The sequence below is a fragment of the Jaculus jaculus genome, chromosome 1, assembly GCF_020740685.1.
Source record: "Jaculus jaculus isolate mJacJac1 chromosome 1, mJacJac1.mat.Y.cur, whole genome shotgun sequence".
Lineage (NCBI taxonomy): Eukaryota > Metazoa > Chordata > Mammalia > Rodentia > Dipodidae > Jaculus > Jaculus jaculus.
This window is the reverse complement of record NC_059102.1, coordinates 794,685-818,852: the sequence shown is the minus strand read 5'-3', so window position 1 is coordinate 818,852 and position 24,168 is coordinate 794,685. Positions and strand designations below refer to the sequence as shown.

At 41.1% G+C, this 24,168-nt stretch overlaps 1 protein-coding gene across 1 annotated transcript; it reads left to right on the top strand.

Moving 5' to 3' along the window:
- The first annotated feature begins 22,926 nt into the window (after positions 1-22,926).
- Positions 22,927-23,598, top strand: LOC101604162 (protein tyrosine phosphatase type IVA 1-like). The gene has a single exon (XM_045138005.1). The coding sequence runs from the start codon at positions 22,960-22,962 to the stop codon at positions 23,479-23,481; it is 522 nt and encodes a 173-aa protein (XP_044993940.1). The 5' UTR covers positions 22,927-22,959; the 3' UTR covers positions 23,482-23,598.
- Positions 23,599-24,168: the final 570 nt, after the last annotated feature.

Sequence of the window (24,168 nt, the reverse complement as noted above, 5' to 3'; positions counted from 1 at the left end):
TTGCGTCAGGGCTGTTCTGGCACAACAGTTTGTTTTTTTTGCTTGTTGATATTAACCCTGTGAAAAAGAATAGGAGGTAAGAGGCATATTATTAGGTGTGATCTGTTGTGAGTGCAGGGGCATAGGGAGTGTTGAAATCCATTATTTATTTACTTATTGGTTTTTCGAGGTAGGGTCATGCTCTGGTCCAGGCTGACTGCAATTAACTACACAGTCTCAGGGTAGCCTTGAATTTACAGCAATCCTCCTACCTCTGCCTCCTGAGTGCTGGGATTAAAGGCATGTGCCACCACGCCCAGTGAGGTTCATTATTTTTATGGAGGTGATTCATTGTGTGATAAATCAGACCTACATAGTAAGGAGGGTTTAGGCTTGAGACAGGGCCAACAGTCCTTGGCTAGTTCTGGTTGTGTAGCATTAAGCAGCAGGTTGGTGTATGTCCTCTAGCATAGGAAAGAAACCTGAATCTTTTCCTCCCAATTTGTGAGAGGGAGCTCTGGTGTCACTTTTAGCATCTTTGGTCATACACAAAAGGAGAAAACAGGGGGAAGGGCTACCAAGAAGCTTCAGGATGTAGTGGTCAAGGAAAAGGACAAGTAAGAATATCTACAACAGGGCTGGAGAAACGGCTCAGTGGTAAAGGCCCTTGCCTGCGAAGCCTAAGGACCCATGTTCTACTCTTCAGACCCCTCATCAACCAGCCACACCAAAGTGAGGAAAGCACAAGGTCGCACATACCCATTAGGTGGCACAAGCATCTAGAGTTTGATTGCTGTGGGTGAGGCCCTGGGGTGTCAATCCCCCCCCCCAAATCTGTTGCTCTCTCTAAAATAAAAATAAATAAATTTTAAAAAGAATAAAGAATATCTATAACAAAGGAATTAACTTTTATTGGAGGAAAGTCTTAGTCATGGAGAAACAGCTTACATCTCAGTAGAGAATGTAAATGTAAAATGTCTGCCTAGCATTTGGTGGGAGGGGGTGGTTATTGTTTAAGGAGAAGAGGATGAAAGAAGCTTTAGTAAGTGTGAAGGCAATCACTTCTCAGCCTTTTGGCTAAGATCAAGTGTAGTAAGTGTGAAGGCATAGGACTTTTTTGAATTCCTTCTACTATCTGACTTCCTTGGGCCTATCTCCTCACAGACTTCTTGATGGGCAGACTTCTAGGCATCCACCAGTAGTACGTTAACTCACAAATTTAATTTTCTTCTCCCAATTTGGGAGGGGGAGTTTGAGTGATACCTTACACAAAAGGAGAAACAAGGAGTGGGGAGGGTTATCAAAAAGCCCAAGAGAGGAGCTGTGTTGGGAGAGCTTTATGGCCTGTGTTTTATTAGGATAAAGAAACCTGGAGACACAGGAGGCTAGAAAGGGGTCTATGAATACAGAATGGTTATTAAGGAGAGAATAACTGAATTTGTTGGACTAGAGGCAAAGAAGAAGCTAAGCTGTAGGCATCGAGGAACCCTATCATATAGGGCATAAATTACATGTCAGAGACAGGATAGGTTTTATTTGGAGGGAGCAGAACTGTGAGATTTTTTAACAGATATTTTAACTGGTCATAGAGAGATGTCAGTCATATACAGAAAAACATTACTATTGGCTATTAGAAAAGCTAGATAGTCCAAAATATTATTGGTTCTGTACACATAACATTTATTTTTCCACAATTGCTGAAGTCCAATGTTGAAGTTATAGTCAAAGGTATGGCTTTAGGGAGACTTAATTTTTGGTTTTCCATTTGCCAAACTTTATTTTGTACCTTATGCACAGAGCAGACTGTGGTTCCACATAGCTTTAATAAACAGGCAAGGTGGCAGGGAGAGTGATATTTATTGGAGCCATTAGGAAAGAAACTCCTAGATCATATTAAATCTATTAGCATATGATCTGGTCCATATATATATAGGAATTTTCTTGTATGAGACATGATTTTTACAGGTGACACTAATATTATATCTAGGGTTGAAAAATAATAACATATGTGATAGGTAAAGTAGACAGTAGGCTGTTTGTAAAAGTAGAAGGAATTGTTAACTTGGATAGGAAATTGATTGAAATTTCTGGAAGTATGAAGATTTGGCTTAGGTAAGGTAGGAAGTATAAGAAAATAGTATTTAACCAATATTTGGAATATCTTAAGCAATTGTAAATTTAAAAATAATAGAGATTACAAAATTAATTTTGAAGTTAATTACCAGCTTTAAAGGTATTTTGCAAGTTCTTAGTATAGGCTTATAATTTTTACTTATATGGTCCAGAGATCAAAAGGTCTTAGTTTTAGAAGAGCTAAGGAAAGTATGTTAGGCTGAAAAATCTAAAAGTTTGATTGATCTTGATAATGTGTATTATCAGCTGTTCATTGTACAGGCAACAATTAAAGTTTATATTAGGCCTAGTTTTTACATATTAGAATAAGTTAGCGAACAAATAAAAGTTTCACCCGAAGCTGGGCATGGTGGCACACACCTTTAATCCCAGGTTTTGAGAGTGCCTCTTTCTCAAGACCTGGGGCTAGAACCTCACGGCAATCAGGAGGCAGAGGTAAGAAGATTGCTGTGAGTTCGAGGCCACCCTGAGACTACATAGTAAATTCCAGGTCAGCCTGAGCTAGAGTAAAACCCTACCTCAAAAAGCACCCCCCCAAAAAAAGCTATTATCAGGTATTTGGGCTTTGCCATTCAAGCTCAGCATTTGGACATAACTTAGTTATCTCAAAACTCTCGAAACCTCGGGTCTCTTTCTCTGGTCTACAGTACCCTAAGGGGCGCCTTTTGGTTCGGTTGTACCATCTTGGACACACCCTCTCCCTACCTCCTTTTCCCCTCTCCTTCCCTCCTCTCCCTCCTGAGATCTCATCTTCCACTGCCAGCCACTTTCATCTTCCATCTTCCATAGCCAGCGGCTTTTGCCATTGGGAACACAGTTGCCCTCCTTGCCCACTAATAGGCTAAAAAGCCGACAGTTTCAACCTGTATGGCCTCTGCCCACGTGGTAGGTGGAGGCCCCATTCACCACTAACCCTTTCATTATACTTTCACACTCCCATGGGGAATAATACTATAATACTTCCAAACCAATTTCTACTACCCCCCTAGCCTGTCTCCTTAAGAACTTAAAACCTCTATGACTCTTGGATGATATTAGATCTTGTCACCTGATCTTTCTCTGCAACTCTACCTGGCCACAATATAAGCTGGACAATGGGTCCAAATGGCCTGAACATGGTATTTTTTTTTCTCTAAATTTATTTATTTGAGAGCGACAGACACAGAGAGAAAGTCAGACAGAGGGAGAGAGAGAGAAAGGGCGCGCCAGGGCTTCCAGCCTCTGCAAACGAACTCCAGACGCGTGCGCCCCCTTGTGCATCTGGCTAACGTGGGACCTGGGGAACCGAGCCTCGAACCGGGGTCCTTAGGCTTCACAGGCAAGCGCTTAACCGCTAAGCCATCTCTCCAGCCCATGAACATGGTATTTTTTAAAAATTTTATTTATTTATTTATATATTTATTTGTAAGCAGAGAGAGATAGAGAGACAGACAGAATAGGCACACCAGGGCCTCTAGCCACTGCAGACAAACTCCAGATGCACATGCCCCTGAACACGATATTTTTGATTTCCAAATTCTCACTGATTTAGAAAACTTTTGCCAATGTACAGGCAAGTGGTCTGAAATACCCTATATCCAGGCATTCTTAACTCTGCATGCAGCCTTCTCTTTGCTCTATCTGCTCTTTTCACCAGATCCTTCTAGCCAGGGTCTCAGGAATGCACTCTAATTCAACCCCTTCCACATACTCATTCCCAACCTGTGCTTTTGACCAGGATGCCATAGATGATCTGGCCCCAACAGCCCCTCAGGCTCCTCCAGCTCCCTCGGCCTCTTCTAGCCCCCTGCCCAATGTTCACATACCTCCTCCCTCCCTTCACCTGCCTCCTGATCCATCTCCATGCTCCCCACCACCACCATCTCCCACCTCCTATCCTCCTCTGTCCCCTCCTGCCCAGTGTACTTGTCCTCACAGTGATGGAATTTACCCTTCACATGAGATTGCAGGTGCTGAAGGAATCGTTCATGTCCATGTTCCTTTTTCTATGTCTGATTTATCCCAGATTGAAAAACATCTAGGGTCTTTCTCCACTGATCCAACTCACTATACCAAAGAATTTCACTACCTCACCCAGGCCTATGACCTAACTTGGCATGACCTCTTTGTAGTTCTTTCTTCCACTTCACTCCTGATGAACAAGAACATGCCTGGGTGGCTGCTCAGGCTCATGCTGATGAGGCTCACTTAACTGCTAACACGTCCCACTGGGAATGCTTGCTATCCCCAGAGAGGACCCTGACTGGGAATACCATGCTCCTGCTAATTCCCCAGGAAGGGTTCCCCATGACAGAATGATTCTTTGCCTCTTGACTGGCTTCCAAAAGGCATCCCATAAGTTTGTCAATTTTGACAAACTCTGGATGCTTCCCCAGAGGCCTAATGAGAATCCAGCTGAGTTTATGGAACACCTAACTGAGGCACTCACCCAGTACACTCACCTCAACCCCGCTTCCCAAGAGGGCATGATAGTTCCCAATACCCATTTTCTGTCCCAATCTGCCCCTGACATCATGAAGAAACTTAATCGCTTAGAAAAGGGCCCTCAAACCCCTCAGGGAGATCTGCCTTGACCTGGCATTTAAAGTTTTTACAACAGAGAGGACCAGGAACAGACTGAGAGAGTGGCCAGAGATAGGCAGCAATTCCAGTTCCTGGCTGCAGTCCTCAGGCCTCCTCCAAAGAAGACAATGGGGCCACAATGCTCACCACCAATGCCCTGCTTCAAGTGTGGCCACGCTGGGCACTGGGCAAAAGCCTGTCGTAACCCACACCCACAGCCAGGGTCCTGCCCTTACTGTGGACTTGCTGGACACTGGAAAGTTGACTGTCCTTTTTTGCCTCGACAAGGTAGGCCAGACCCTTCCCTTCATCCCCCACAAGAGCCAATTGCTGATCTTCTGGGCCTGATGGCCAAAGATTGACGGTGCCCTGGGACCTCAGCCCCCACCATCACTCTCCATATCACAATGGAGAAACCTAGGTCACAGTCCAGCTAGCAGGAAGGCCTATCTCCTTTGTGATCAATATGGGGACGAGTTAGTCAGTTTTGCCATCCAACTCTGGTAAGACTTTTCCCTCACAGATCTATCTCTGCATTGGGTATTGATGGCCTATCCCACTCTCCACATGTCATTACCCCCTTACCCTGTGTAGTCTGGGACACTCTCCTCTCCCATTCATTTCTCATAATACCCTATTGTCCTCTTTCTCTCCTGGGTTGAGATCTTATCCAAAATTTCTCTCTCTCTCTCTAACTTACCACCCACACCCTGTCTTCCTCCTCACACCAACCCCCTCCCTCACAAAGGATCCAAGTTTTCCCCTCCTTGCCTCCGAAGTTAATTCCAGGGTGTGGGACACTTCCTAACCAGCATTAGCCTCTCATCACACTTGACTCTTGTCCTCCACTTAACCTCACTACCCTCCTGCCTTTACCCAAACAACTTACACACTCCTGCTCAGAGACCCTAGAGGAACTCACCTATCACAATCCTAGAATCTCTGTATATCCTCTCCCCAACCTTGATCACACTGGCATATAGATGGCAGCTCTTCTACTGACCCACAGGGCACTCATATAGCAGGGTATGCTATTGTCTCAGATGACCAGATGATAGAGACTGGCCCATTGCCTAAGGGGAGTACATCCCAAAAGGCTGAGCTGGTAGCTCTCACGAGAGCCCTAATCTTGGAACAAGGCAAGACAGTTAACATCTATACTGACACTAAACATGCTTTCCATATTCTACATCACCATACTGCTTTCTGGAAGGAGAGAGGCTTCCTCCCAGCTAAAGGAAGCCCCATTACTAATGGCCCCTTATCCTTAAACTGCTATATGCCTCCTTTCTTTCTACAAAGGTGGCTGTCATTCACTGTAGGGGACACCAGGCTCTAACCTGATCTGTGGCCAGGGGAAACTCTTTTGCAGACAGAGTTTCCAGGGAATTCAGCCTCCAAAACATGCATTCAGCTTCAGCCTTTTGCCTTGCCACTACCTCCTTCACTCCTCCATACACCCTAGGACAGTACCAAACTATAACAAAACTTGATGCCATCCTGGGACCACAAGGCTGGCTACTCCTGGGAGATCTCTATTACTTGCCTGATCTCCAAGCTACTACCATCCTGACCCACCTACATAATCTATTTTATGTGGGAACCCGCCCTCTACAAAGATCTCTGACCCCTCTCCTTTTCCATCCTTGCCTCTCCTCTCTGATCTCCTCTGTGACATAGGCTTGCTCACTCTGCACCAAGGCTTCTCCACAAAGGGGAGTCCATCCACTTCCCTCTTTCAAACCCCACCAACACAGGAGCTCACTTTCTAGGATGGGCTGGCAGATAAATTTTACTTACATACCTCCTCACAAAAAGATTATATACCTTCTCACTATGGTGGCTACTTTCTTGGGGTGGGATGAAGCTTTTCCTATGACAGGAGAAACTGCAGACATAGTTGCTTCTCACATTCTTGAATCTATGCTGCCCCACTTTGGCCTTTGCCTTACCATTCAATCAGACAATGGACCAGCCTTCATTTCCAAGGTGACCCAGGAAGTATCCAGAGCCCTGGGGATAAATTGGAAACTCCATATTCCATACAGGCCTCAGTCCTCAGGCAAAGTAGAAAGAGCAAATGCCATTCTCAAAACTCACCTGTCTAAACTGACTTCTGAACTTCACCTGTCATGTCTCCAGCTCCTCCCACTTACCTTAGCTGGAATCAGAGCTAGTCCTTGGGCCCTCTCCTTCCTTATCCCTTTCGAATTCATGTATGGGTGCCCCTTCCTGTTAAGCAACCTTCCCCCACTACCAGAAACTCCTCTCCATGGGTACTTACCAACTTTCACCTTTATCTGGAACCTTCTATGGGAACATGCTGACTGCCTTTTTCCCCAACCACCAGAGGGAGCCACAATGCTCTCACTTAACCTTAGCGATCAAGTCTACCTCAAAAAGTCTTGTCCACAGGGTCTCAAGCTGCTCTGGACTGGACCTCATCTGGAGGTCCTAACCACCCCTATGGCTTCAAAGCTTCAGGGCATCCCCACTTGGATCCACCTGTCATGACTAAAGAGAGTCAAGCCAATTCCTTCCTACCCTACCTAATCCAGGTATAAGTACACTGCCACTCCAATGGGCCCTCTTAAACTTAAACTCTCTCATGCTCCCACTCTTTCCCCAATCCCAGGATGTTCCTCTTGGCACTAATGCCCCACTGCCTCCTCTCACTTGCTCCAAGCCCTCTATCCCTCACCTGTGAATACTCATCCCCCCCCCCCACGTTTTGATGTCATAGCTGTTGACAAGGATAACAAGCTTCTTAATTCTTCCTTCTGTCCTCTCATGGGGTAGTGCAGAGCCCATCTCCCTCAACTTCTCTATAACAGAGGTTGCCAATGACTGCCCTGAAGCCAGCTCAATAGAGGGATGATTTGGTTACACATAAAGACAGGTTATATAAAACAGAACATATAACATGACATGACTGGCCAGCATTAGACATGACTAAGAACATGAAACATGATTAGGAAGAGATAGTCTTTTATTAAGATTGTAGTTATACTCTAAATCAATGGTGACATAAGTTAATTTGGTATTTTTAAATTTATATGAGTACTTGTTTGTCAGCCAGTATTCCCATATTAGCAATGTAGACAATATATTTAAAGTCAAATTATTATCCTATTATTATTGTTTTATTTATTTATTATTTTTATTACCAACTTCCATGATTATAAAAAATACCCTCCCTCCCTCCACTTTCCCTTTTAAAACTCCATTCTCCATCATATCCCCTCCCCATCTCAATCAGTCTCTCTCTTATTTTGATCTCATGATCTTTTCCTCCTATTATGATGGTACTGTGTATGTAGTGACAGGCACTGTGAGGTCATGGATATCCAGGCCATTTTGTGTCTGGGGGAAGCACATTGTAAGAAGTCCTACCCTTCCTTTGGCTCTTACATTCTTTCCAGCAACTCTTCTGCAACAGACCCTGAGCCTTGGAAGATGTGACAGAGATATTGCAGTACTGAGCACTCCGGTCACTTATTTCCAGAACTATGATGCCTTTGAGTCATCCCAATGTCACTGCCATCTGAAAAGAGAACTTTATCTACCAAAAGTGAGAGTAGCATAATATAAAGGGATGAACATTACAAGAAGTGCTTACTGGGCAGTTTGATAAGCATAGTATATACATTTAGCCAGACAGCAGCAGACATTACACCCTAAGGGCTCATGACCACCCCTGTTTTAAGTTGGCAGTATCAGCGATGGATTCCCTCCCATGGAGCAGGCGTCCAGTTAGAGGGAAGTTGGTTTCCACCATGACAGACATGCCACTATTGCACCCGTTGGCTCATTTTGCCTGGCTGGCCAAATATATAATGCTTGCAGTGTCCATGGTTGAGTATTTTCAGTGGTGATTCCTCTTTCTCCCATTGAACTGTATGCAGAATGGCTTCTTCCAGCTTTCTGTCAACTGGTCTTCATGGAGGAGGGCATCAGCTCAGTTCCAGCAGGATTTCTCAGTGGCCTTGCAGCACAAATATGTGGAATCTTCAGCAATAGGGTCTTACCATCTAGTCCTGGTGGGAAACCAAGGGCCTCAGCAATGGCCTATAATATTTGGGGGGCATGCCGGATCTCCCTGGACAACAACTCATTGGATGTTATCCCATCCCTGGCACTGAATATTTTCTAGCAACAATCTACAGTTCCTGAGTGTTCCATTGTCCAAAAAAGTAGGGTTACATATGGTTTATTTATATCCTCTTAGATTTTGATTAGCCCTCCCTCCACCTTTCTTTTACTCAATCTCTTCCCCTGACCTCACTTGGGCCTTTTCACCCCCATTAATCTATTATTCTACTTACATATATACAATGCCATCCTATTAAGTACCCCCCTCCCTTCCTTTCTCTTCCCTTTATATTTCTTTACTAGTTTACTGTCTTTGCTACTGAGTTTTCTTCCTACTCACACAGAAGTCCAATCATCTGTAGCTAGGATCCACATATGAGAGAGAACATGCAACACTTGGCTTTCTGGGTTTGGGTTATCCCACTTAGTATAGTACTTTCCATATGCATCCATTTCCTTCATATTTCACAACTTCATTTTTCTTTACCACTGAGTAGAACTCCATTATATAAATGTACCATATCTTTTAATCCACTCAGCATTTGAGGTACATCTAGGCTGGCTTCATTTCCCAGCTATTGTGAATTGAGCAGCAATAAACATGGTTGAGCAAGTATCTCTAAGGTAATGAGATGAGTCCTTAGGATATACGCCGAGGAGTGCTATAGCTGGGTCATATGGTAGATCTAATTTTAGATGTCTTAGGAACCTCACACTGATTTCCACTATGGCTGGACCAGATAGTATTCCCACCAACAATGTAGAAGGGTTCCTCTTTTTCCACATCCTCACCAGCATTTATGGTCATTTGTTTTCATGATGGTAGCCAATCTGACAGGAGTGAGATGGAATCTCAACGTAGTTTTAATGTACATTTCCCTGATGACTAGGGAGGTAGAACATTTTTTCAGATGCTTATAGGACATCTCTGTTTCTTCTTTTGAGAACTCTTTATTTAGTTCTATAGCCCATTTTTAATTGGCTTGTTTGATTTCTTATTATTTAATTTTTTGAGTTCTTTGTATATCCTAGATATTAATCCTCTATCAGATGTATAGCTGGCAAAGATTTTTTTCCCATTCTGTAGGTTGCCTGTTTGCTTTATTCACAGTGTCCTTTGTCATATAAAATCTTCATAATTTCATGAGGTCTCAGTGGTTAATTTATGGTTTTATTGCCTGAGCTATTGGGGTTATATTCAAAAAGTCTTTGCCAAGACCAGTATGCTGCAGTTTCAGAGTTTCAGGTCTGATGTTAAGGTCTTTAGTCCATTTGTGCCAGGTCCACCGGCAGGGAGGCCTGTAGAAGAGCCGGTCCCACTGGTCTCTTCCCGGGGCTGAGTGGGATGGTAAGTGTCAACGACCAGTACCTCTCCTAGGCACCGGAGAAAAACCACACTGAGTCAGGAGGCTTGTCGAAGCAGGATCTCACTTTATTGTGACAGGCAGGTGATTATATAGCTTTGAGAATGAAGGCGGGGATGTCAGGAAAGGATGAGGTGTAAGGCCAATAGCATATCATGACTTTTGAAATGATTGGTTCTAAGCATGCAGGAATTCTAACTTTTTTAGAGAAGTAGCAGGCCAGAGGCAATTTGGCGCCCTGCTGAGTCATAGTTGGCCAGAGACAGGTCGCCAAACTTTAGCTAGGCTCATGAAGTTCCACTAGGCCTCACGTCCAGGCCTTTCAAGGCCCAACACATTTGGACTTAATTCCCGTGCATGGAGAAAGAGAAGAATCTATTTTCATCCTTCTACAGATACATATCCAGTTTTTGCAGCACCATTTGCTGAAGAGGCTGTCTTTTCTCCAATGAGTATTTTTGACATTTTTATCGAATATCAGGTGGCTATAGCTACCCGGACTCACATCTGGGTCCTCTATTCTGTTCCATTGATCTACATGTCTGCTTTTGTGCCAGTACCATGCTGTTGTTGTTACTATGGCTCTGTAGTATAGGTTAAAATCAGGTATGGTGATACCACCTGCCTTATTTTTGTTCTCAGTATTGTTTTAGATATTCAAGATTTTTTGTGATTCCAAATGAATTTTTGGATTGTCTTTTCTATTTCCATGAAGAATGTCATTGGAATTTTGATGGGGATTGCAGTAAATGTGCAGATTGCTTTTGGTAAGATTGTAATTTTCACAATATTGTTTCTTCCAATATAGGAACAAGGGATGCTTTTCCATTTCCTAGTGTCTTCTGCAATTTCTCCCTTGAGAGTTTTATAGTATTCATTGTAGAGATCCTTCACTTCCTTGGTTAGGTTTATTCCAAGGTACTTTATTGTCTTTGATGCAATTGTGAATGTGAGTGATTCTCTGATTTCATCCTCTGTGTGTTTGTTGTTAGCATATAGGAAGGCAACTGATTTCTGTGTATTTATTTTGTATCCTGCTACATGGCTATAGGTGTTTATCAGCTCTAACAGTTTGCTGGTAGAGTCTTTAGGATCCTTTATGTATAGAATCATGTCATCTGCAAATAATGATAATTTGATCTCTTCCTTTCCAAGTTGTATCCCTTTTGTCTTGCTATGGCTAAGACTTCCAGTCCTATATTATATACAAGGGGACAGTGGAACCCCTTGTATTCTTTCTGATTTTAGTGGAAAAACTTCCAGTTATTCCCCATTTAGTAATATGTTGGCTGTAGGCTTGTCATAAATAGACAGTGTTATATTGAGGTATGTTCCTTCTATTCCCAATCTCTGTAGGACTTTTATCATGAAGGGAGGATGTTGGACTTTTCAAATGCTTTCTCTGCAACTAATGAGATGATCATGTGATTTTTGTCCTTCAGTCCATCTATATAATGTATTATATTTATCTATTTGCATATGTTGAACCATCCTTGCATCTCTGGGATAAGGCCTACTTGGTTGGGGTGAATGATCTTTCTGATATATTCTTGTATTGTGTTTGCCAATATTTCATTGAGAATTTTTGCATCTATGTTCATGAGGGAGATTGGTCTGTAATTTCTTTTTTTTTTGTTCTATCTTTACCTGGTTTTTGTATCAGGGTGATGCTGGCTTCCCAGGAGTTTCGTTGGATTCCTTCTTTTTCTATTTTATGGAAGGTTTAAGAAGCAATGGTGTTAGTTTTTCCCTGAAGGTCTGGTAATATTCACCATGAATCCATTTGGGCCTGGACTTTTTTTAGTTGGTAAATTTTTGATAACTGCTGGGATCTCCATACTTGTTATTGGTCTATTTAAGTGATTAATATCATCTTGATTTAATTTAGATAGGTCATATAAATCAAGGAAATCATTCATTTCTTTCAGATTTTCATAATTAGTGGAGTATATATTTTTATAGTATATCCCTATGATTTTTTGAATTTCTCTGGTATCTGTTGTGATGTTGTCTTTTTCATCTCTAATTTCATTAGTTTGTGTCTCTCCTCTCTTTCTTTTGGTCAGATTTGCTAAGGGTTTATCAATTGTGTTTATCCTTTCAAAGAACCAACTCTTTGTTTCATTGATTTTTTGGATTTTTGTTGTTGTTGTTGTTGTTTCTATTTCATTAGTTTCTGCCCTAATCTTTATTATTTGTTCCTGTCTATTGATTTTCAGTTTGCCTTGTTCCTCTTTCTCCAAGGCTTTAAGGTGAAGCACTAGGTTGTTTACTTGTGACCTTTTAAGTTTCTTAATATAGTCATCTAAATCTATAAATTTCCCTGTCAGGACTGAATTCATTGTGCCCCTAACATTTTGGTATGCTGTGTTCTTATTATCATTTGATAATATGAATTTTTTGATTTCCTTCTTGCTTTCTTCATTGACCCATTCATCATTTAGTAGTATATTATTTAGTTTTCATGATTTTGTGTATGCCTCTCTTTTTATTTTTTGCTGGGATGATCTGTCAACTGATGAGAGTGCAGTGTTGAAGTCCCCCACTACCACTGTGTTTGGTGTTATCTGTGACCATAGTTCTAATAGTGTTTGTTTGATGAAGTTGGGAACCCCCATGTTAGGTACATATATGTTTAGGAATGTAATGTCCTCCTGTTGAAGCATGCCTTTAATCAATGTAAAGTGACCTTCCTTATCTTTCCTAACTATGTTGGACTGAAGTCTACCTTGTCAGATATTAGGATAGCTACTCCTGTTTGTTTTCTATGCCCATTTGCTTGAAACACCATTTTCTAACCTTGCATCCTGAGATGGTGTCCATCCCTTGTAGAACGGTGAGTTCCTTCGAAGCAACAAATTGAAGATTCATGATTTTTAACCCAGTCTGCAAACATATGTCTTTTGGAAGGGGCATTGGAGCAATTGATATCAAGAGATATTATTGAAAGTTTTGTATTTATTTTTGCCATTTTTTTTTGTGCTTCTTCCAGTTTTACCTTTGATCTCTTGTGTTAGCTAATATTTGGGTATTGCTTGTTTTTTTTTTTGTTGTTTGTTTGTTTTTTTCCCCCAGGTTCCTTACATGTGTGCTTTTCTTTCTCTTCAGCATGGAGGATTCTTTCAAGTATTTTCTGTAGAGCTGGTTTTGTCTTCTAATACTCCTTTAGTCTGCTTTTGTCATGGAATGTCCTTATTTCTCCATGTATTTGAATGGATAACTTTGCAGGATAAAGTAACCTTGGTTGAAAGTTGTTATCTTTCAGAATGTGGAATATATCACTCCAAGCCCTTCTGGCTTTTAAAGTTTGTGTTGAGTAATCTGCTGTGATGTTGATGGGCTTGCCTTTGTAGGTAACTTGATTTTTCTCTCTGACAGCTTTCAATATTTTTTCTTTGGTTTGTGTGTTTAGAAGTTTGATTATAATATAGCAAGGAGAGGTTCTTTCCAGGTTTTGTCTGTTTGGTGTTCTAAAGGATTCCTGTATCTGCATTGGCTCCTCTTTCCCAATTTGGGGAAAGTTTTCCTCTATAATTTTGTTGAAGATGCCTACTATGCCTTTAGAGTGAAATTATTCTCCTTCTACTATACCCTGAATTCTTATGTTTGATCTTTTCATAGTGTCCCAAATATCTTGAAATTACCATTCATACTGTCCTACTAGTTTGTCTTTATCTTTGTTGGACTGTATTAGATCTGCCACATGGTTATGTAATTTAGATATTCTGTCCTCTTCTTCATCCATTCTACTGGTGAGATTTTCTACAGAGTTTTTTATTTCATTAACTCTGTTCTTCATTGCTAATAATTCTGACTGGTTGTTCTTTATAATTTCTATTTCCTTGTTTATGTCTAGCATTGACCTCTTTATTTCATTAAATTTGTGTCCTGTGTCTTCTTTGATTCCTTTGATTTTCTCTTTTATTCCTTTGACTTCCTCTTTATCTTCTTTGAGCATATTTATAATCATTCTTTTGAAATCTTTCTCAGGCATTTCCTCAAGTTCATTCACACTGGAAGTCATTTCTGATGCATTAATATGTTTTGGTGAATTTATATTGTCTTGATTTTTGGTGTTTCTTCTGTTATAATATATATATATATTTTCATCTTGGATTAATTTAATGCTTGGATTTTCTAGTTAGCTGCAGTATTTTTAGATGTACCAATCAATCTGATGTTACCTATCTTCAGGGTAATAGATTAAGGTGCTAAGTGTGGCTCTCAAGACTCTCAAAATATCTACAAAAGTGACCCTACATGCTTGGTTTGCCTGCTATGAGAGTATTCAAGTAGGCTGAGTGGAACAAAATACAGGTAGATTCTAAAATTTAATTCAACACTGTACACTTTCAATGAAAAACAGCAGGGAGTATTCATGCAAGAATAGATAGTGTGACAACCAGATCCTCTAACAATATCACTGTCCCTTAGAGTGTGTGGTGCCCAACACTCTTAACCCTGTCAATGAGGAGGTTAAGATTTCTGTTCTATTGAGGGTTCCAAGCCTGCTTGTTACCAAGTGAGCCCCTTCCCTAATGTACAATAGAACAGGAAGTCAAGCCACTATAAATCAAGAAGCAACAAAAAACAAGCCCAAAATATTGCTTATTTAAGAATGGCAAATCTGACCATCCATCAGATTTAACATATAATTTATCCAGATATGGAAGATGTAATTAGCACTTCTGGTTCAGGCCTATATGCCAGGCTTTATTTGGTGGGTACTGGCCTGGTGTAATCCCAGTTACCTTTTGGGATTATTTTGGTCTCAGTTATGTTGCACTCCTTCTTGGGTCCCTCTTTGGTGCACTGTGGGTTCAAGTAGGCTGGATAGATTGTTGGATTGCTGCTCTGGTTGCCAGTGTTGGGTGCTGTGATCTCCTTTCTCCTGGTCTCTGGTGCTCCTGGCACTTGCACTGGTGGTGGGGGAGGGGAGGCTGTGCATGGTGGTTCTAATTCTCCCGCTGGTCCATGTGATCCTCTACCTTGTGATCTGTTCCTCTGTTGTTTGCTGTGGGTTTTCTACATTTCTTGAGTTTGCGAAGAGCTCCAGTATGAGTGGGAAATCCCGTCACCTGGCTTTTCCTGAGGCTCAAGCCAAGCCTTGCAGCTATGGCCCCACTGACCTGGTGCCGCTACTGCTTGAGCTGCTTCTGTCTGCTTATGTGGGCTCTGGATGCTCTGGGTCTCTCCTACTTCTCTGCTACTGTTGGTAATTTCTTATACACCTCACTTTTTGGTAGAAGAGTGTATTTTTCTGGGGTTTTGTTGTTGTTGTTGTTGTTTTGGCTGCTTCTCCTCTACGCTGCTTTGGCATGGTTCCTACACTGCCATCTTAACTGGAAGCCCTATTATTATTTTTTAAGGCATTAAGTAATCTTAAAGACAGCAACAGCACTTATTGATTAAATTTAAAATTGACACTTTTTTTTTTATTTTTTGCCTCTGGGAAGACCCTTACATGTGATAGAGGCCTTCATGCCCACCAGGAAGGCATGGAGTTGATGAGCAAGTCCTGTTACTTTATCTGGTGTCATAAAGAACAATTTGTGTGGCCATAATGAAGGCCCACACAGGTGAGAATATAGTCAGGATATTACTATGTGGCAGCAAATGTTAGGAAAAAGTTGTGACTGACCTGAGACTTGGAGGAGATGTTTACAGGAGCTGGGAGGGGGATATCCTGGAAGGCTGTAGCACAGCAGGAGGGGAAGAATTAGTTTTGTAGGCTCAGATATGGAAGAGAAGGGGTGGAGGGAGGGTTCAGGGGCTGTCATGGCAGTGATAGTGGTAAAGGTGGATAGTTGTAGAGACAGATAGAGGAAGACCCGAGGAAAGGAATCATCAGAAAAGACAGTGGGGCCATATCAGGCGGATTTTGTTAGTGGGGCAATCTTGACATAGAGAGGGGAATGCATGTAAATGGAAGAAAGCTTGGACATATATTTCTTCTGATCTCTTGCCATTTTGTTTTATAATGTTGTCCAAATCAGTAAGGACTTGTAAATCAAAGGTTTCAAATTTTAGGCCAATTATGGTTATTATCTAATTAATAATGGAAAGCCAAATTAGAAGTTTAGTGTTTAGGTCAGTTAGACCCAGAGTTTTTAGGTTTGATTTAAGGCATTCCAAAGGAGTGTCCCTGGGGACAGAGAGGTCAGAGAGGCTATTTAATTTTTTTTAATTTGATACAGAGAGAGAGAGAGAGAGAGAGAGAGAGAGAGAGTGAGAGAGAGGTGCACCATGGCCTCTAACCATTGCAAACAAACTCTAGATGCATGCACCACCTTGTGTATCTGGTTTATGTGGGACCTGGAGAGTCAAACCTGGGTCTTTAGGCTTCACAGGCAAGTTCCTTAACCACTAAGCTATCTCTCCAATCCCAGAGGCCATTTTTGAAAAGGTAAAATTTGGAAAGGTAAAGCACAGGCTAGATTTTTGCAGTAAGTTGTCATCTAGCACCAAAATAGAGCCAGTGGTTGGATTCTGGTAGTGAGTCATCACCCAGTACCAAAGGGCAGCCAGAATGGAAGACTAGACTTTGGAAAGAAAATCTGGAGGGGAAGGGTTGGTTCTGGTACCTGATACTAGAGGAAAGCCAGGTCCCAGGATACAGGGAGAAGGTGTCATCTGTCCCCACCCACTGTGGGTTTAACAGCTGGATGGAAGAACAGCAGTCTAGGGCACTTATAAACTGAGTCTGGTGCCTTACCTGAATGAATTTTAATGGAGTGTTGGCTGGATGGAGGATCAAATTGCAAGAGGTCCCTGCTGGAGGTTGGTATGGGTAGAAAAGTGAGTAGGGGGCCTGGAGGGGGCTAACAGACTGGAGGCTGAGTTTACTCAAAAATGTCAATAAGACCCCCAATTCCATGGGGTCTGCAGAATTTACAAAGACAAAAACTGCAAATACTTAAGCGTCAGGTAGAATACTGGTCAGTGTAGTAAGCATGAGGGATGTTTAAGTTCTTGATGGAACCCAGTATGAAAGGGAAGGAGGAGGGATACAGGGGAGCTTGGTCCTGTTGGATTACCCAGGTGACTGGTCGAAGGCTGGGCTGAATTCAGCAAGAGATTTTGGAAAGACACCAGAGAGTGGCCTTGGCCAGAGTTTCCACAATCTCTGCAGGTGATAGCCAGCCTCCCACAGTCCTGTGGACCAGGGTAGAGAAAAGGTCACCTGGAGGACAAGTTTGGGGACCTGGAACCCCCAAGACCCTGGGTTTTTTTCCCAACCATTTGTTGCATCAGAATCAGGGCTGAACCAACTAGAGTGATGCAAAAATAAAGTGAGAAGCTGGGTGTGGTGGCAGACACCTTTAATCCCAGCACTCAGGAGGCAGAGGTAGGAGGATCGCCAGGAGTTCGGGGTTACCTAAATCTGTGATCCCTGGCCATGAGCACTCATATTTAGCTCCAGAATAACTACCTCTTATCCCCTTTGAGGTGAGAGCTGTGTCTTTTGTGTTGACAAGGATGAAATTATTGAAATGGGCCCACTGAGCAGAGATTATACATTTAACATTGCCGCTTGTACAATTGGAAGAGGTGCCAAGAGTTTACTTGATTGGTTGGTTGAAGTATGGATCCAAATATGGCCTATTGTGAATGAGCTCCAGCTGCTTGATATTAATGAAGCAATTAAAAGGCTCAGAGAACTTGGAATGCTATAGTGGATTTGCCATGTAAACTCATCTTTGCTCCCACAATGTGAGCATCCAAAAGATGTGCCCTTCACTAAAACTTTAAGAAACAGATTGAGAGGAGAGCAACAGCATACTTAAAGTGTCCCATCACTGGTCTTTTATGTAAAGAAGACCTTACAGTGGGAGCTGCAGTTGCTACATTAGGTACTTAGATGCAATGGGTCTAACTGGATCTCAGAGTAACAAGGGCCAAATGACAGCACTGAATCACCAAAGGTGAGGTGAGTGTGTATACCATAATGGACAGCATAGGCAAAACAATGTTCATAATGGTATGACTTATGTAAACCTTGGGTACTGGCTGATTATTTATAGTGTTCCATGAAGTAAAATAGATAAGAAGCCTACTAAGTTCCTGCTTGATCTTTATAAGCATAAAAGTTCCAGAACAAAGGAACAGAAAGCCACTTTGAATTATAGCAACAGAGAATAAAGTCCTCTTAACCAATTTCCAGACTTGACCCAGTTTACAAATCCTAAACTGCTTGAATTAAGAGGTAGCTGGGTCCTCTTGAAGAAGTTCCCTCCTATTACCCCCAAAAGTTTCAACATTAAGCTTAGTCCTGTCCTTCCTCAGAGGGGCCTATGACATTTTGGTAGGGTAACAGTACACTAGAGGAAAGGAAATCATCAGACCTTTGAGAGCCTATGGACAATGGCTCTGAATTGACCTTGATTCTAGGAGACTCCAAACAGCACCATGGCCCTTCAGTTAAAGTGGATACTTCTAGAGGACAGGTGATCAATGGAGTTTTGGCAAATATTTGACTGTCAGTAGGTCCAGTGGGTTCCCAAACTCATCCTGTGGTTATCTCCCCTGTTTCAGAATGCAAAATTGGGATAGATATACTTAGGAGTTGAAAGAACCCCCACATTGGTTCCCTGACTTGTGGAGTGAGGGCTATTATGGTTGGAAAGGCCAAATGGAAGCCATTGGAGCTATCATTACTGGGGAAAATAGAAAAACAATATTGTATCCTTGGAGGAATTGCAGAAATGAATTCCACTATAAAGGACTTGAAGGTTGCAGGGGTGGTGGTTCCCACCATGTCTTCCTTTAACTCTCCTATTTGGACTGTTCATAAGACAGATGGATCCTGGAGAATAATGGATTATCAGAAACTTAATCAAGTGGTGAGTCCAATTGCAGCTGCCGTACCAGATGTGGTTTCTTTACTTCAGCAGATTAACATATCTCCTAGTAACTGGTATGCAGCTATTAATCTTATGAACAATTTCTCCTCCATACCAGCCCATAAGGACAACTGAAAGCAATTTGCCTTCAGCTGGCAAGGTCAGTAGTCCACTTTTACTGTTTTACACAAGGTTGTATTAACTCTCCAGCCCTGTGTCATAGCTTAGTTCAAAGGAATCTTGAAAGCCTTTCCCTTCCACTAGGTGTCAAGTTGGTCCATTATATTGATGACATTATGCTAATTGGATCAAATTAATAGGACATGGCAGCCACTCTGGAGTTGCTGGTATGGCATATACACATCAGGGGGTGGAACTAATCCATCCAAGTTGGGCCTTAGTGGAAACTGAATGTTTGACAATGGGCCATCAGGTTACTATGTGACCTGAGATGTGGGCATGCACAGCAGCAGACCATCATCAAGGGGAAGTGGTACATACACAACAGCTTGAGCAGGCACGTAAGACACAAGGAAGTCACATGATAAAGTTACCCAAATGGTTGCTACTCCTATTACAATGCTTTCTGACCCCAAGCATGCATCTGTGGCATGACAGAGTGTGTCCTATGATCAATTGACTGAGGAGGAGAGGACTAGGGCATAGTTTACAGATGGTTCAGCATATTACTTGGGCACCTTCCAGAAGTGGACAGCTGCAGCATTACAGTTAGTCTTTGTTGACATTTGAGCCTAATCGGTATCTCTATATCATCTTCTTTTAAGAGTTGAAACTCAAAATTATTTGGAAAATGGATGCTGACTCAGTCTGCCTTTTTATACTGAGAGTTGATGGAAAGAAGTTATAAAACCTTACTCTTGTTAGCTAAGCCCTGGGCAACAGTAAGAGGAAACCCAGAAAGTCAGCTATAATTAAAACTAACTTTTAGATAAAACTTCACAGAAAGCAAATAAATATTTAAATATATCTTAATATTTGGAGACAAGATAATCAGTTCTAATAGAGGGATACAAATATTGAAAAGGTTTTTAATTAAGATAATTTATAAAGATAATATCTTGATGTTGCTGTCCACAATATATTTGTTAACCAGTTAAGTCATGGTATCCAAGTTATAAGTTACATTGTCATGCCTCAAGATATCAAGATTAAGACTTCAGCTCATTGATGTTAATATGTTCATGGTAATACTTGTAAAAAACTGACGTTAGAGTACTCATCCAAGTTAGCTATGCTCTCTATAGGTCAATCTCCTAATTACTAGAAAACTGAGTCATAAGATCAATTTTTACTCATTAGTATTTCTATCATAAAATTATTATGCCTGAAGATACTTTAAATTTTAGATGGTTCCTGTTTTGCTCATGCTGGTTCTGCTTGGTGGTCATCATTGAGGTTATCATCTAAGTCCTATAAAAATGATTTATTCACTGGAGCTTTTGTTATAGGAGGAGCAATAGAAACTCCCTATGCCCTAAAAATACTGCTATGTTCAAATAATGTTGGTAAAGTTTGTTGAAACTTGTCTCACATATTTTAACAGTCATAGATTAATTATCATGTTAAATTATAAAAAAATTCCCAATGGTTAGAGGTTTTTGCTTACAAAATTACTTTATGTCTGCCAAAATGTCTCTAATATGTTAAAATCAGACTGGATTAGTTAAAAAATGGCCAGGTTTTGCTTTATTCTTTTTTAAGTTAATTAATTTTTATTATTAGATATGGAATACTTTATACGTAAACATGGTTTCGCCTTATCCTTAAGCTTTGTGTAATCAAAGTCTCAGTCAAGGTTTTACTTAGATAGTTGTCTCATTACTGGTATCTCAAGTCCATTGCTTTCTGATAAAACATTGTTTCCAAGGCTAACATGTTGTACATGTACATATAAATGACAGATACTTATAAATGACTGCTTTGGGGTTTGAGAGATGTGTTAGCAGTTAAGGTGCTTGCCTGTGAAGCCCAAGGACCCATGTTCAACTCTTCAGATCCCACTATAAGTCAGATGCACAAGGTGATATAAGCACGCAAGGTTGCACATGTGCACAAAGTGACACATGCATCTGGAGTTTGATTAAAGTGGTTGGAGGCCCTGATGCACCAAATCTCTTTCTCTTGCTCTCATAAAAAGGCCAGTCTGTTGGGCTTGCCTCAAAAAAAAAAAAAAAAAAAAAAAAAAAAAAAAAAAAAAAAAAAAGACTGCTTTCTATGTTCCAGATATGGCTTTTACTGTCACCTGACAACTAAACTTAGATGTTAATCAGAATGGTTTAAATTTTTGTGCCATTTTCTAACCAGATCTGCTTTGAAACTGGATATGTTCTGCACTTGTTTAAACATATCTGTTTTACTAATCAGATGTTTATAGTCTGAGTGATTAATAACCATACACAGAAGCCAAAGTCAATTTGGAACATCAGAGTTAAAAGGATAATCAAGGGGAGGGGGGGAATTACCATGGGATATATTTTATAATCATGGAAAATGTTAATAAAAATTTAAAAAGAAAAAAAAAGATCTAATGAGTGTTAAAGAGATAGCTCAGTGGTTAATGTGCTTGTCCACAAAATCTAATGACCTGTGTTTGATTCCCTAGTACCCGTGTAAAGCCAGAAGCACAAAGGGGTAAATGCATCTAGAGTTTATTTGCAGTGGCTAGAGGCCCTGGTGTATCCATATTTCCCCCCATCTCTCTCTGCTTGCAAATAAATAAATAAATAAATAAATAAATAAATAAATAAATAAATAAATAAATAAATAAATAAATAAAAGGATAATCAACATTTTGGTTCCTGCTCCCAGATCAAAAGGCCACAGGAGATGATAGAACACTTCTAGCTTCTAGCCTCTGGTAAGTGATCTTTCTTCTTGATTAGGGAGTACATGCAGACCCAGAGATGGACTCCAAGTCAGTGTATCTACAAAAGGAGAGTCACAATAAATTCTTCCAAAGGAAGCCACATGGCCAGCATGGCCTTGAATTATCCAAACAGATGATGCAATGCTGAGAGTCACAGAGCTTTTCACAGGTCCCTAAGAGTCTCTCCTACAGAACCATAACTTCTGTATAAAATATAATACGTTGTTAATTTTGGCTACCTATGTCCCCTAAACACCCATTAAGAAAATATAACCACAAAATGTTAGAATATAAGTGAAAATTCAGAGTAATAGACTCCCTTGACTGATGTTGGCTACAAAACAATGCTCTTGTGTTAACTTATGACTTCTTTTGCTTCTGTCTAGCCCTGGTTAGTCAGGGTCTAGGAAAGTCCTTGAACCCCAAACCCTATGTTCATTTCCAATTTTAATCAAAGAATTGAATTTAAAAAAAAGTTGTGATGGTAGTCTGGTGCCCCCGCCGCCTGCACCGCCGCCGCCGCCTCGCCAGGACCACCGCCGCCTCCTGCCCTGCCGCCACCACCGCCTTGGGACAGGCTGTATGATTAGGCCACAATCTTCAATGAGTAGACATATTCCTCAGTTCTGTGGTGTTCTTGGTCACACATTTATGGAGTTTCTGAAGGGCAGTGGAGATTACTGCCAGGCACAGCACGACCTCTATGCAGACAAGTGAACTGTAGAGATCCATTACTACTCCACCAAGAAGCCCCCATATGAGTGGTTAGCCTGGACACAGCAGTGCTGAAGTGAGATCCACAGCTTTAACAAGAGCTCAGACCTGGATGGGGTAAACCTCAGTGCACTTCTTTGTATTGCCTCAGTATTACTGGATTGAAGAGTTGCTGCTTCTTGTTAGGAGGTTCATTTCATTTCCCATTTCTCTCAGCTCCATACTCAAAAGCACTGAGAAGTTCAAGTGGAGTATATTGAAGTAGACTTCAGTTTGTTTTGTTTTGTTTTGTTTTTTGCTCCATTTCTGTATTCAGTTTTTTTTTTTAATTCTTTCATAACCCTGTTGGGTGTTTTTCTGTTTTTGTTTTTTAAACTAAATTAACATGGCTCGAATGAACCGCCCTGCTCCTGTGGAAGTCACATACAAGAACATGAGATTCCTTATTACTCACAATCCAACCAATGCAACCTTAAATAAATTTATAGAGGAACTTAAGAAATATGGAGTGACCACAATAGTAAGATTATGTGAAGCAACTTACGACACTGCTCTTGTGGAAAAAGAAGGCATTCGTGTTCTTGATTGGCCTTTTGATGATGGTGCACCACCTTCCAACCAGATTGTTGATGACTGGTTAAGTCTTGTAAAAATCAAGTTTCGTGAAGAACCTGGTTGTTGTATTGCTGTGCATTGTGTTGCAGGACTTGGGAGAGCTCCAGTGCTTGTTGCCCTAGCATTAATTGAAGGTGGTATGAAATATGAAGATGCAGTACAATTCATAAGACAAAAGCGGCGTGGTGCTTTCAACAGCAAGCAACTTTTGTATTTGGAGAAGTATCGTCCTAAAATGCGGCTGCGCTTCAAAGACTCCAATTGTCATAGAAACAACTGTTGTATCCAATAAAACTGGGGTGCCTGATGCTATTGCCTTGGATGTGGAACTTCAGACAAGACCTGTTTTGTCATACATAATTAGCCAACATTTTGGCTTGGTGAATAATTCTAACGAAGTCCATAGGAGTGTTTTCCCAGGCTATATGCTTGACAGAATTGCAACCTCTAAGTTTGGGTTATGATCAACTTATTTGGACACTTAGCAAAAGATTCTTGCTGGTTAGCATTTAAAATGTGATTATTATTTGTACCAATTGACCTTTCCTAAAATCATGTGGCCATGGGTGTCTTTAAATGTTCCCTGTGGCAGAATCTCGTCAGTACATAAGACATGTAGGACAATTAGTTGCCAAAGCGTTCAGCACAACATTGTACATTTTTAGTTGCACACAGAACCAATGTTCAGGAGCTAAGGACACTAGACCCTGGGTGGTTCATTCCTTCAGTCATTTCAAATGTAGGGTCTATATAGATAGTTTTCTGCTCACTTTATGTTTACATTTCCCACACATCAGATTTGCTCAAGTGTTGATTTTTTTTTTTAACCAACTCTTTTGGTGATTATTTAATGTCATTCTGTCTTTTATGCTGTTATGGAAAAACCTCCATTTTGAAAATCTGCAATGTTGAAGAAGCACATGTCTTTAATGTCTCCAGACAAACAAAAAGCCTTATAGTTAATTTAATGTTTGCTCTG